This window comes from Crocodylus porosus, unplaced genomic scaffold (genome assembly GCF_001723895.1).
Source record: "Crocodylus porosus isolate Cpor-Errol unplaced genomic scaffold, CroPor_comp1, whole genome shotgun sequence".
In the NCBI taxonomy this organism is placed as follows: Eukaryota; Metazoa; Chordata; order Crocodylia; family Crocodylidae; genus Crocodylus; species Crocodylus porosus.
Window position 1 is genome coordinate 6,492,612 of NW_017728911.1, and position 14,631 is coordinate 6,507,242.

At 42.2% G+C, this 14,631-nt stretch overlaps 1 protein-coding gene across 4 annotated transcripts in view; it reads left to right on the forward strand.

Annotated features, from left to right (window-relative positions):
• The window catches only part of SCAPER (S-phase cyclin A associated protein in the ER), a 364,249-nt gene that overhangs the window by 104,315 nt on the left and 245,303 nt on the right, over positions 1-14,631 (forward strand). For all 4 annotated transcript variants that reach the window (XM_019533358.1, XM_019533360.1, XM_019533359.1 and 1 more), the window contains 3 exons: positions 355-495; positions 4,132-4,287; positions 8,855-8,997. In XM_019533358.1, coding sequence (XP_019388903.1) covers positions 355-495; positions 4,132-4,287; positions 8,855-8,997 — 440 coding nt within the window. The remainder of the gene's footprint in view (positions 1-354; positions 496-4,131; positions 4,288-8,854; positions 8,998-14,631) is intronic.

The following is a 14,631-nucleotide window of genomic DNA, read 5'->3' on the forward strand; positions in this document are numbered from 1 at the left end:
TCTCTCAGACATTTGGAGTTTAGTTCAGTGAAGCTGCACGATGCCTGCAGCAGCACTGGCTGCCTCAGGGCCGGTCACAGTGGTGTGATCAACCACTGCTGTGATCATGACTATTTTTACTCAGGCCTTTCCACTCTCCTAAAAGCAGTGCCTGGGGCTGCTGCCCTGGTTGCCCCTGTCAGTTACACTGCTGGTTTAGTTAACTAGTCCCTTCTGAGTTAGACTAAAGTCCCTGCAGGATAGCTTTACATTTTCTTACAGATAAAGCTTATAAAGGAAAAAGTACTGAGGAAAAATATGTATGTTAACTACAGCATTTTATTAGTAATATAATAATATTCTCTCTGTGTTTAGGAGAAAGATGTGCGGAAGTGGAAAGAGGAGTTATTGGACCAAAGACGCAGGATGATGGAGGAAAAACTCCTCCATGCGGAATTTAAACGTGAAGTGCAGTTGCAAGCAATTGTGAAAAAAGCACAAGAGGAAGAAGCAAAGGTAGGAAGTTTGGGCAGAAAATTATTGCTAATTTTTGTTCGGTGCTTAGCACGGTTCTGCATGGCTACTTGTTTAAATGCCTACAGAATACCTACAGCAGTCAACACGGGTCAGACATATGATCAGCAGTGAAATAGATAAGGTGAAAGTTTCCTTTTGAAAAAAAGCCTAATTAATTGGGGAACTACTGTATTTACCTGAATCCAATATGAAGTATTTTTCCCTCTGTCAGCATGGGGGAAAAAAGACCTTGTCTTGAATTTGAGTTCCACTCCAGGGCAGGCAGTGGCTCAGCTCTAGTCCCTTCCGATCCCTGGTCTGAAACTGGAGCTGAACTGCTGCCTGGCCCAAGCTGGATTGGCTTGTTTGGTGGGGGGAGGGTGGGGAGAATTTGTACTGTGCCTCCCCATCCTTGCTCCTTGTGCTTGTGCCTGCTTTCCCCACCCTCTGATCCCTTCCCCTCAGCTGCCCTCTCCCCTATTACCTTCTGTTCTGGCTCTAGTCCTCCCAGCCCCAACACTGCATGGCTGGGAGCTACTGTTGCTTCTCCCTGGCCAGGCTGGGCTGGGGTTCTGCGGCTGCCAAGTGGCCCAAAGCTGGAGCAGAGCTGCAGCAGAAGGTAAAGGGGGGGTGGGGAAGGGGTAGGCTGTAGGAAGGAGACAGGGAATGGGCTGGGCTTGGGCCTGGCAGGGCCTGCACTGCTGCTGCCCCTGAGGAGCAGACCTGCAACAGAAGATAAGAGGGGGATGGGTAGGGAGTGGAGGGGGGCAGGCACAGCTATAGGACAGGGAGGTGGGAGATGGGCAGTAGGGGCAGGTGGCAGGGAGTAGGCTTGAGAGGGACATGGGGTAGGGGAGAAATGGGCAGGCATCTGGCCCCTTGCCCCCTGTTGCTGCTTTCCTCACTATTGAAGTGGGGAAGTGATTTTAAGGCGTCCTCCATTAATTAGATTTTACACATGGAAAACTATAACAGATTTATAATTTTCCATGTATAAAATCTAATGTATTGAAGGCTTAAATTCAAAGCCTTGGATTTGGGTAAACATGGAATTGTTTGAAGTCCAAGTGGAGGAAATACGTTTTATGAAGGGATTGGGAAAAAAAGATTTGGTAATGCTCTGGCCATTGGAAGGGACTTTAGAGGTAGTTTTCACTCCTGAAGGTACACAGAAGGAGTAGCAAAATAATTAAATTGTTCCTGTCAGTTGCATGGGAAGTCAAAAATGGGGAAAGCTTGTTTCTCTCTTCCATATGTCATGCTCATTCTGGGATTAAGGGATAATCTGAACCTTTAAATGGAGTTTGGTTAATGTGTATTCTGTGCACATCCATAATGACCCAGTATTCTGGGTTGAAATGTGACTGGAATTCCAAACACAAATGAGGTAGTAGCACATGACCGATGCACTGAACATAATTCAGAGTCTCTTGTGTGGAGCTATCGCATTTCAAAATTTACTTAACTCTTGGGTCTCTGAAGTGCCTAGCTGGAAAAAAATCCCTAGCATGTAGATTAGAATATTAATTTTTTTACATTCATTCAATGTAGAGGGTTGATAAGTGTGTTTCTGCTGGTAAAATCAGTAAGAGGTTAGCAATGAGTTGTTAAACTATCGGAAATCATATAATCACAAATTTATATTTGGCATATTGTAATTATTCTAGGAAGACAAGTTACTTACCAGTGTAGTGATTTCAGCATTTGTTTTGCTAGGTTCCTAGTTGTCAATATATGTTTTTATTTTACTCCATTAATTTACTTTCATAATTTATTTGATTCATATTTTTTCAATAAACAAATGAAAAATAGTTTAAAATATTTTTCTGTAATGTCAGCATATGTATTGTTTTAAAGCTTGAATGCTGTTTTGTATTTAGTGAGCTCTTGTATTCAAGCTATGATTGATATACCTTATCATCCTTTTTTAATTAACATAATCATGCCAAAATTGGTTTAGTGCTGTAACTCAATGGCTATTTCTGTCTCTTGGATTAAAACGGTTTCTGAACTACTTAATTCAGTTTAGCATGTTTACCATCATCGTTTATGAAACCTATGTGACTTCTTAATCATATTAACTAAATCATACTTAACAAAATTCCCATGTAAACAGATGTGTGATGGGCTGTGTATTTTTAAATGTGTGAGATCTGCTGCCCCTTGTGGTTCTTTTGTTTTGCAAGAACAAGGTTAATTGGGCCAGGAGGCTTTGCAGAAATACTAGCTGTGTATTGCAGCTGGAAGACCACAGCAACTGTTACTGCCCAATTAGTTTTCTAAAATCCCATTGTGAACTGCAACTGCAAAATCTATTCTGCAAATATGTTCTGGTCAGTAAACAAAGCATACTCCCAACAACCCCTCTTAAAACCCAACACTGCCTTTGGTGTGTTTCACAGAGTTTACATCGGCACAGTTGTTTTATGGATTCATACAAATATAGTGGGCATGATGCATATGACAATAAAAAAAATTTTATGTTCAGTATTACCTAGCATGATGATAACATTTTGTGATTTTTTTCCTGAATGGTTTTCCTTCTGAAGTTGTTTTAGTTGAAATTAAATAATAGGTCATATTTTTCACGTAGATATAACTTTCTGAAACATGAGCTTTTGGCCTAACATTTTTTGTGTTGCAGATACCACAGGAGGGAGAGGGGGTGTCATGGTAGTACAAATCTCCTTTTTCTCTGTTCTTGAATAAAGAAAGAACAGAAAATAAATTGCCCATTTAAATAGATATGTGAGAAGAGGAAGCTTCATTTTTTGCATGCTTTTAATAGAAGAAAATTTAAAAGTTGAAACTGGTTGAGGGCTCTTGTGCCCATGAAGTGCCTCATGCAATTCAAGAGTTGTGCAGGTGTAGGTCTGCTTTTTTAGATGTGTTTACAGGATCTGGAGCTAGGTATTTTTTTTTTCTCCGGGGACTTTCTGCAACATTCCTGGTCCTCTACAGGTGGTAGTTGAGAGTTGGTATGGTATAGGCTTGTTCCTTTTAATGCTTACTTAGTGTGTTTAATTTTATGCTTATGGGTATTTCCATTGATGACAGGAAGACCATTCAAATATGTTAAGTTGGGCACAAGAATAAGTGCTTGTAGGATTGACATCTCTGGTGGGGGGACCTTAAAAGCTTGCTGCATATGAGACTTGTAATTTGGAGGCTGTCTATTTGGGTCACAGTCTAATTTAATTTAAAGAATGAATTGATTGATCAATTAAAATAATTAAGTGATTACCTGTATTATATGATTGATTAAATTAAACATGCAGTTAAAATTATTGATAGTACCCCAGCAAGGTACTTCACCGCGTGAATGGGAAAATTAAATTAGAATACTCACGTGAGTCAAGTTAGTGTTGAAGTACTTTGCTAAGTCAGAAACTTAAACCAAAGGGTGCTTGTTTATAATTCTTATAGTTCAGATTCTCAAATACAGCAATCTCATCTAAAATGGGTCTATTTTAGTTTTTTCTTCTAAAAAATGACAAATCTTGATGAAAAAACAGGGACAAATGAAAAAGAACAATATGTTGTATGAAAAGTGCCCAGAGTCAGTTTTGTTTTTGTTTTTTAATATTGGAATGCTTTAAATCCTCTAATTTCTTTTATACTTTGGTTCAATTACAGGTGAATGAAATTGCATTCATAAACACTTTAGAAGCCCAGAATAAGCGTCATGATGTGTTGAATAAACTAAAAGAATATGAACAAAGGCTAAATGAATTACAAGAAGAGCGCCAACGAAGGCAGGAAGAAAAGCAAGCACGAGATGAAGCGGTTCAGGTATAATTTAACTCTTCAAACTATACCGTATTTTTCGGACCATAAGACGCACTTTTCCTCCCCCAAAAGTGGGGGGAAAACGAGGGTGCGTCTTATGGTCCAAAGGTGTGTGTCCCGGGGAGACGGGGCGGAGCTTGCCCGCGGAGGCGGCGGAGCCCGAGCGGGACACCCGCCGCTTGTTTATGCCGTGTCCCGGGGAGACGGGGCGGAGCTTGCCCGCGGAGGCGGCGGAGCCCGAGCGGGACATCCGCCGCTTGTTTACACCGGAAGCCGGCGCCCGTGCCGGTGGCCGGGAGCCGGCAATAAAAATGGCCGGCCGGAACAGACGGGGCAGGAGTCCGAAGGAGGGACTCGCTGCCGCGGAGACTGAGGCTCCAGGAGGGGTGCGTCTTATGGTCCGGTGCGTCTTATGGTCCGAAAAATACGGTAATTATTTTCAAGACAGCAAAAAACATAATAAATTTGCTTAGTTTTAATTATGCATTGTGTGAGACTTCTGTTTTGACTGCTCCATTAAATTACAAAAGACTATGTTTCCATGTATAACTTCTTTATAATGCTTGAAGGAAGCAAAGAGAAATATAAGTGTAAAAATCTGTACCGGGTGGTTCATAAAGATGTAGGGTGCTTGGCACTGTTCATGTCTGTCTTCAGCTGTTTAAAAAACATTTACTAGTTTTCTTAGACTGGAATAGCATATATGTTTTAACAACACTTAACGCTTTTTGATGAAAACCAGAACATATTACAATGCAAAAATTGTAGTTTCATACTCATCATGCATACTAACATAAATGTCCCAATTTTTATAGGGCTACTTAAACCACAGAGAAAATGTTCGTGTGTTCCTGAAATTCTATATTTTTGACTACACCCTTCCAATACTAGATCTCCCCAACTTCATATATCCGCTTTCTGGCACTGTTCTTTATGTTACTATCCAAAGCATAAATTTTCCTTCTATAAAAAAACTCCTTCCTTCTGTATACATGCCTCAGATCACCACAGCTATCTTTCACCTGTGAAACTTTAATCAAGCTGCTTTCGGTGCTTAGTTATTAAATATTAAGCAGCTGATCAGTGTTGGAAATAAGAAAATTTAATGCTACCTACTCATAGAAAAACAGAAATAGCACTTACCCTATTTTTAAAAGAAGTTTGACTGATCACTCAAAAACCTTCTGGTTTCTTGAGACTTGTCTGACACACCATGTACTGAACAACAGGGGTGTGCAAAATGAGCCCTATTTGATTTGGATTTGGATTCAGCTGAAATCAGGGACAGTGATTCGATCCATTGATTCGGATCACTGTCCCCCATTCAATATGGACACAGGAACAGCTTTAAAAGGTGGTTTGTTTGTTTACATACTTTGAGTCGTGATTGCTGCTGTGTTGGGGCACATGGAGCAGCATCCCACAGCAGCATGGGGGACGCTCCAGCATGCTGGGCAGTGAACCTGGAAGTACTTCTGGTCCACTTCTGGGTCTGCCAGGGAGTGTGCTGGGGGGCTCCCTGACCTGGCAGTTGGCCACAGGAGGACCCTGGGTGCCCCCCGACCCAGGAGGCACCAGTCACCAAGCCAGGAGGCTGCGTGTGGGGGCCCCCCAGCACACTCCCTGGTGGACCCGGGAGTACTTCTGGTCCACTTCCGGGTCTGCTGCCGAGCACGCTGGGGAGCCCCCCATGCTTCTGTGGGACGCTGCATCTGCTCCAGCACCACCTAGAGGTATATAGAAAAAGGTTTTAAAGCTGTATCTACATCTGAATCGCCAAATCTCTCCGAATTGATTCAGAGGGTGCTGAATCAATTCGGAGAGATTAAAGGGTCCTTTGATTTGATTCAGAGTCGGAGATTTGGCCACTGAATTGGGCTGAATCTCCGCTGAATCAAATCAGGGACCGAAACTTCGCACAGCCCTACTGAACAAGCCCCTGCTAAAACGTTTAAGTTTATGAAGAATACTTGGCTCCAGTCACCTTCATAGTGCTCCATTTTACCTTTAGGGCGTCATCTCCTTCCTGGCTATTATTCCCAGTCTGTCTTTGCTTTCTTGGATCTGTGAATTCTAGACCTGTCCTTTTAGATCTGATCTCTGGATCCTTCTTAAGCACAGCAGAGTAAGCCCTCTGGGGCTTATATGCAGCCTTATAACCCTGAATCCTGTCCCCAATCTTTCTGCCAACCATTCCCAGTGCCTAACTAAAAATCAAGATTCCTTGGCCCCTTACAGCTTTTTTTCTCTAGAGATTTATTTTTCATCTATGGCCTGAATTCTAAAACAGTTTTTCCCTGCACTCCTCAGCTGTAAAACACTGTGCAGACCTGGATGGTCCTGTTGGTGAGGATTTGTGCTACCTCCTGTGGACCTGGACCTGATCCTTTCTGTCCTAGTGAACTGAAATGAGTCACTTCAGTTCTGACAGTTTTCTCGTATGCTGATCAGTTTTTCATGATTTAGCTTTTTTTTGTTTTAAGAAAAAATAATTAACACAGTTAAACGTGGCTATGCAAACACGTGGGTATGCATACACATGTAAGGTAGATCCATGTATTTTGTATTCTGCTATGTTAAACTTTGAAATAAGGAAAGTATGGATGATGATAGCAAGGTCTACATCCAGAAGGGAAGACCACATCCATGTGGCAATGTACAAATGATAAAACACCATTTTCTTCACCACTGCCACTAAAACTTCTAAGTGCAACTGTTGGCTTAGTCAACTTAGCATAACTACATATTGTTTCTTCTTAATATGAATACTAGAGTCTTTGTCTTCAGTGGGAATTAGCTCCTTGAAAAAGAACTTTAGTAATACAATGTAAATATAAGAAGTTTATGTTTCTAAATGTAGGGTATAATTTTTTCATTTAAAAAAAATGAATGCATGAATATGGACTAGCACGTGTGGACATATCTATAAGCTTAAATGGTGTTTCAGACTGCTCAGGAAAAGTTCATTAATCCCCCTTGATGTTGACTGATACATACTCACCAACCATCATGTGTATCCACTCCTCAAGTGTTTGTTTGACTATTTGATCATTATATTGCCAATATGCTATTTTTCTCCAGCTCTTACATTAAGTTATTGGTGGTGTAGACACCTAATTTAAAGTCTGTTAGCCCATTTCCAAAGGATGTTTTCAAGGCTTGTGTGAGTGATGTTCAGCAGAGTTATCAGTCTTCTCCACAGTACTCCAGACACATTTTGTATTTTTAATAGGGTATCTGCACTTCTGTCTATTTGATTATATGGTTAGTCAAGCATGCCATTCTTCTTCTTTTTTTTCTCTTTACCTTTCTTAAAGAAAGGAAATTAAATTCATTCAAGCAGTGTTATCATTGAAATTTTATACATGGTAAGGTAGGATAATCAAAGATACAGTTCCCACAGTAACCATGACCCAGCTACATTTCACCTGTATATTAAGACTTTAAAATTAATGCCATATACATGAACACAAAATGTAACTTATATGCAGAGGGCTAGAGTTATGGTTACTGTTGGTGTTTGGATTTCCAAACTTTTAGAGTCAAATCAAAAACATAGCATTAGATTAAAGTTTTGTTACTTTTAATGCATGTAAAGTTTGTGCATCTGGTGTTTAAGTTACTCTGTACAATGCAAGCCATTTAAAAATGTTACCTCCACCTAACAAGAGCTTCCTTGTGCTAATGAAATCTTGCACTTGAGGTAAATTATGGCTTAATATTGTGTTTATTGAGACCATGCTAGGGATATATTTAAAAAATATATTTAACTATCTGATTTTTGTATAAGTTGTTATGCAAAAACAGCTAGTATTTCAAAAGTCAAGTCAAAGCAGTTGGAAATGGCTTCTAAAATTCAGTGTCACCCCCACTCGTAATAAAAGAACCACATTCTCTTTTAGTGAAACTAATTAACTTAATATAAATACAACTTTGAAACTTCAAACATGGTTTTAAAACTTGGTTTGTTTTATGTTTTTTACTGGAACAATAAAGCTAATCTGTCAGAGAGGTTTATAGCGCAGCCTGTAATTTTACTATGATGGTTACAATAAAATGAAATTTAGGTAATGGGAAAGAAGTTGCACATTTGGGTCTGATCAGGCAAAAAAAAAAAAGCTACAGTCAAAATATATGTCGTAGTACTGCAAAATTGTTTTAGGATCAAGCTAAAAAGATTTTAGGGTTCCTTGGGAGGAGATCTTTTTTAAAGCAGCATATACAGTGTTCAGCTTCCAGTATACAGTACACCCAAATGTTTAACTGGACTGTGGTTAAGTAATCACTCTTTTTGAGATGCTTTGTTCAGTGGGTTTAATCTTTTGTGTCTAATTATTTTTGTGACTATTTAGAACCTATATTAATGCATAATATTTAGGTGATTAATCTATGCATAGGTTCATGAGAGCATTTTTGAGCATGTACCAACATATCTATTCTGTGGAAACTAGATCCTTAGAATGTATGTAAGAGTAATAATAGGAGCCTGTAGTAAGGCCTAAAATCTGATTTCATATTGCTGTCAACTTCTATTAAAATTAATAGTTGAAAATGATTAATCTATAATTAGGAGCGTAAAAGAGCTCTGGAAGCAGAACGCCAAGCACGGGTCGAAGAGCTGCTGATGAAGAGGAGAGAACAAGAAGCTCGAATTGAGCAGCAGCGGCAAGAAAAAGAGAAAGCGCGGGAAGATGCAGCACGAGAAAGGGCCAGGTAACTCTTCTTACACTCTTGGATTGTTTTCCTGCTTTGTGATCCTTAGTGTCAGACTGCTGCTACTGGGTAGACCACAAGGCAGCATTAGGAATTTGATTTTGACAGTTAAAGTAAAATTCATATTCCTTTTAAATACTCTCGTTAGGAATTGGAAACAGCAGAAATCTGGTGATTCAGGTTCCTTATTTTGGATTAACAAATTGTGCGTGTTTGTTGTGCAACAGTGAGTCTTATTAAACAGTATTGAAAATTACTGCATTGCAATGCAGACTTTTATTTCTAACTTTAACTTTATTAGACTTTTATTCTAATTTAATGCAGATTTTTATTCTAATTTAATCTAATCTAAATTTATAAGACTTTTATTTCTTACAGTAATTTGCCTTTTCCTTTTTTGGATGATTTTTGAATTTTTTTTTCTTTTGTGATCAGGATTGTAAAGGGATTTCTGATAAAAACAAGTTTTATTTTCTTGTCGCTGTACCTTCTGTTCAGCCAAATATGAATTGTGTGTGTGTGCACGCATGTAATTATATAATATTGACTCACTGAATATAGATGTGTGAATTATACTGCAAAAGATTTCTGTGAAGCAGTGTTACCGTTTACACTTTGACTAGTAAAAATTGCATGCTACTTAATACCTACTACCTTTGTCAGTGTTCTGTTCTTGTTCTCTCTTGTTCCAAAGCATTTCTATAAAATCTAAATGGAAGCTACATTCTTTTTATAACTGAAAGGTGATTGTTTAAAAAAATCCTCTTTTGATAGTCATCACTTCAAGTCTTCAAAGCCATTTTAATGAGTATTCTTTACAAATTTGGACTATTTCATGTAAATTGATCACTTTCTACAGATTTAAAAAAACCTGAGTCTAATCTAATTTTATATAGAGGCCTAATATGCTATGACATTATTAAAAATAATTTATTGCAAGTCCAAGACCTTCAGCTCTGCTTATTCCCTTTCAGTACCTTTCCTGGTTTGTCTAGAACTTCTCCCATTGAAGGGCATAGTGAAATGTTTTCCATGTGCCTTTTCTGCATTCTTTCTCATTCCCAGAGTATTTGAAGAAAATCAAGCCAAGTAATGTTAGTTGTGTCAGTATGGAAGAGGTAGACAGACCTGGTTTTATGAGCTTCTGATTATGTCCAGAGATTGTCCACTTCTCTATCTAGCAGAAGAGTCTTCTGAGTCAAGTCTCTTTATGAGGCATTATAAGTATTGGAATTTGAGGATAGGTTATGTTTATCTCAGGATACCAAGGTATTTGGGTAGTTTGTTGTTGTTTGTTTGTTTGTGTGAAGAACCAGGAGTAGCAAGTAAAAGCCTCATGGCAGGAATGGAGACCAAGGAAGGCAAGAAGGGGAGAACCAGAGGAGCGCGGAGGTTCAGGAGCAGCTGTTCAGTGAGGATCAAATGCCCCATGGCAGAAAGGGGAAGGACGGGAGGGAGACAGATGCCAGAGGGGGGTGAAGAGGGAGGCTCTGAGAAGAGAAACGGAGAGCAGAGAACCCCAGAGAATCAGGCTTTGAGCAAGTGCAAGAGGCAAACAGTTAATTTGATGAAGAATCACCAATGAGTAATCCACCAGAGGTGATTCCCCCAAAGGGGAGAGAAACCCTTTTCTCATTGGAAAGTTACAGGGACTGAGGTTTAGTTGTTATTTACTTGCGAGGCTCTATAGCAAGCCTACTGAACTCTGGGGGGACAAAAAAAAAAGGAAACAAAGAAGAGGCAATTGAGTGGGTGCGGCAGGTTCTCGGGAAGAGAGACCACGCCCAGAAGAGTAATGAGGACTAAACCCAGGAAGGTACAAACCACACAGACTGAAAAAGGTGAGAGAAGCAGTAACGTGATTAAAGTAAAATCTTATCCGAGTTGGATTCCATTTAAGTTGATAGTGGTATTTAACTGATGTAAACACATAACAAATAAGTGATAGATGTAAGTTCGAGAAGGTATAAATAAAAGACACTGTTAAGCTAAATAAAGTAAGACTGTGATTTTAACTTGGCAGTTAGTATTAGCGGTGCTACGCAACCAAAAATTAACAAAAGCAAAAACAAAATTTATTAAAAACTAAAGAAGATCCCCTTCCCCACTACAGGTTGCCAGATTTTACTGGGGTAGATAACCAGTAACACCTCCCAACTTACAGCATTGTATGTTAATCAAGATGTGGCAGGCGAGAGTCAGTAAATACCGTTATTAGCCCAGACAGTGCGATCAGAGAGAAGAAAAGTGAGAATATTGCGTCGGGTTAGACAGAACCCCCTTACAAGTGTTGCATTGGCCAGGAAATTCGACAGCAGCCTAAGTTGTGAGGAACACATAGAAATGCAGCCAGGCACCATGGGGAGTCCTGAACCTCTCCAGCAGCCACTACATCTGGTGAGCCAGCTGCTACAACAACAGCAAGGAGGTCGACAAATTGCTCTCGAGGAAAAGTGTCTTCAACAACAAGCATGGATTCAGCGGAATCAAGTGGAATTGAAGGTTCCCAGGATGACTCCACAGAACGACCCGAAAGCCTTTCTAGAGAGTTTCGAACAAGCAGCACTGGCCTCAGGTTTTGATTGGAGCTGATGGGTTGGCCAGTTGGGTGTCTTACATATAGGAAAAGCCCAGGCTGCCTATCGAGCTATGCCATGGGGTGAAGCAGTCAACTATGACAAAGTAAAATAGTAAATTATGTATCATTTAGACATCAACCCCGAGAGATATCATCAAGTCTTCTGAATGAAGACGAGGATAGAAGATAAGTCCCCTCAGATCTTACTTCAACATCTGGCAGATTTATGAGAGAAGTGGTTGAGACCCCAAGAGGTGTCCAAAGTGAAGCTGTGACCAGATTTTGTTAGAACAATTTTTAATGGCTCTGGATGAAGGTACCCAGCCATGAGTGCATTGCCACTGCCTGAAATCGTCAGCAGAAGCTCTGAGATTAGCAGAAGATTTTGACAGCACACAAGGAGATGGTACCCGAGAATGTGGTATAAAAGGAAGGATAACCCCTGTATCACCAGAGACGGGTCATAAGGAGGCCCGGGAGATGAGACAGTCAACAATAATGTGCTTCTAGTGCAGACGAATAGGACACATGGCAAGAGAATGTACAAACATGCCTTGCCAGTTTCAACGTGGACGAGAAACTTCATTGGAGGCTAAGAGAGAGTATAATGGACACAGACAGTGGTCAGGTGGAGATGATGGAGTGTAGCATTGGAAAACCAAGTGGGTAAAGGCCGAAGGATAAACCAACTATTTGGGCTCAGGTAGGCAGAAAGAAGATACAAGCCATCGTGCACACCAGTTGTGCACAGACTTTAGTGAGGGCAGACCTGGCTCAGAGATTGGGCCCCGAGAGTGGTTGCAGTGAAGATGATTTGTATGCATGGGCAACCCTCAGTATATCCATGGAAGAGATATTGGGTGGAAGTATTAGATGTTTTGAGAGAAATGTCCATGAGGCTAGCCCTATCCAATGTTATTAGGCCAAGATTGGATGGAAATTTACCATGTGTTGGATACGGTGAGAACACTAAAAGAAAAGCAGATGGGCTTGATGGGAGAAGAGTCTGAAAATCCATTTGAGGCAGACGAGTTAGATCTAGAAAGTTTGGCAACCAACACCTACTTCAGGGAAGCCCAAGAGGGAGAAGATTTGTTCCTAGCCATCATGCAGTCAGAACTGGCCAAATGAGATGAACAGGTAATATGCCCTGATTGGTGTTGCACATTGCCTAGATACAAACTAAGAAAGGGTGTACTGTATAGAATTAAAGAGGGCTAAGCTGATGGAATAGAGATACCACAACTTCTGATTCCTCAGGTGTAGAGAAACTCATTATTGAAATTGGCCCATACAAACCCCTTGGGGAGGACACATGGGGAAAGCCAGAATGGAGGCTATACTAAGTGGCATTTCTGGCCCCGACTCTGCGAGCAAGTAGAAGACTTCTGTCGAGCTTGCCCTAATTGCCAGCACATCGGCCTACAAAAACCTCCTTGAGTTTCTCTACTTTCAGTGCCAGTAGTGGAAGAACCATTCTCCCGAATAGCACTAGATATAATAGGGCCAGTACCAAAAAGTTTGACGGGTCACCAATTCATATTAGTCATGATAGACTGTGCCATGAGGTTCCCTGAAGCAATCCCACTTTGTACAGTTAAGGACGTCAGGTAACGGGGGAATTGCTTATGTGGGTATTGAGAATGGGTATACCCAAAGAAATAAATAATCACAGACCTTGGGATGAACTTCATGTCCCATGTAATGAGACGCCTATGCCAAGTGCTCAAGATATGGCACTTGCGCACGGCTGTATACCATCCCCAAACAGGCTAGTAGAAAAGTTTAACAGAGACAGTGATCAGTTGGGCAATGCTTTATTGGTATATTTACAATGTTAAAGCCTACCAGTGTCACTATCATCATGATAAAATATATTCTAGATACCTGTATGTCTTGATGTGTACTTTTGGTTTTCTTTGCACATGATGGTGTGTGATGGGGGGGATGTGATGTTTGCAGAAAGGGGGTGGGAAGGGTTGTGGGGGAAGGTGTGTGTGTGTGGACGGATGTGGGTAGGTGTGAGGCGATTGGGATGGTGGGTGTGGGGGACCTTGTGGGGGGGCTGCTCAGAAGGGGTGCAGCCCCCCCTCCAAAGCCCCAGCTCCCCCCTGGAGGGCTACAGCCCCTGCCCTCCACAGTGCCCCAGCCCCCCCACCCAGGGTCCCAGGCACCCTGGAGGGCCACAGTCCCCCCGCCCAAGGCCCATAACTTACTTTTAGCAGCGGGAGTGCGGTGCTGAGCCATGACAGCAGGACCTGGCACGGCACGTGGGGACCGTGTGCGAATCCCAGCCGGGTCCTGGGGCTGTCTGCTGGGGCTCTCCAGCCGGGCCAGGCCTATGGCAGCAGGACCCGCCATGGTATGCAGGGACTGCATATCGTGCCCAGACAGGTCCTGCCGGCCCTGGGGCTGCCAAGACCTGGCGGGCGCAGTGCACGGTCCTGCCGCCATGGAAATAGCCCAGTCAGGTGGAAGAAGGACCCCAAGGGCGGCAGGGCCTGGATGGACGTGTCACACTGTTCCCACGTGCCGCACCAGGTCCTGTCACCAAGGGTCCCAGCTCAGCCAGGTGGCAGAAGGCTCCAGGGCCGGCAGGACCCAGCTAGGTGCGGCACGCGGACCCCACATGCCATGCTGGGTCCCACCTCTGCCCCGCAGGCACGGTCTGGAGCTACACGTTCCGATGGCCGTACCGGTTCCGGGTGGGGGCTGTGCTTAGGCTCTGCCCCAGGATTCTTATAGAAGTTCTACTGGACTTTCATCTCAGTCAGACAGCATCATTGCTTGTTTCTTTCCCAAAGTTCCCCAGCCATTCTGGATATTTAGAAAGCGAGTTATGGAGAGATGATATTGGAAAAGGTTTATACCCTCTAAAACGTAATCAAAGGAATTGCACGTGCAGTTAGGCTCCAGAGCGGTGAGAGACGCGTGGGTGAAGCCCGCTGCATCCCCACTCCCCCGAAGCCCCCCAGACACCCCCTCAGCAGCCGCAGAGCCCCCTGCCGACCCCCAGCACAGCCGGAGGTAAGCGGGCTCGTGGTGGGAAGGGGTTA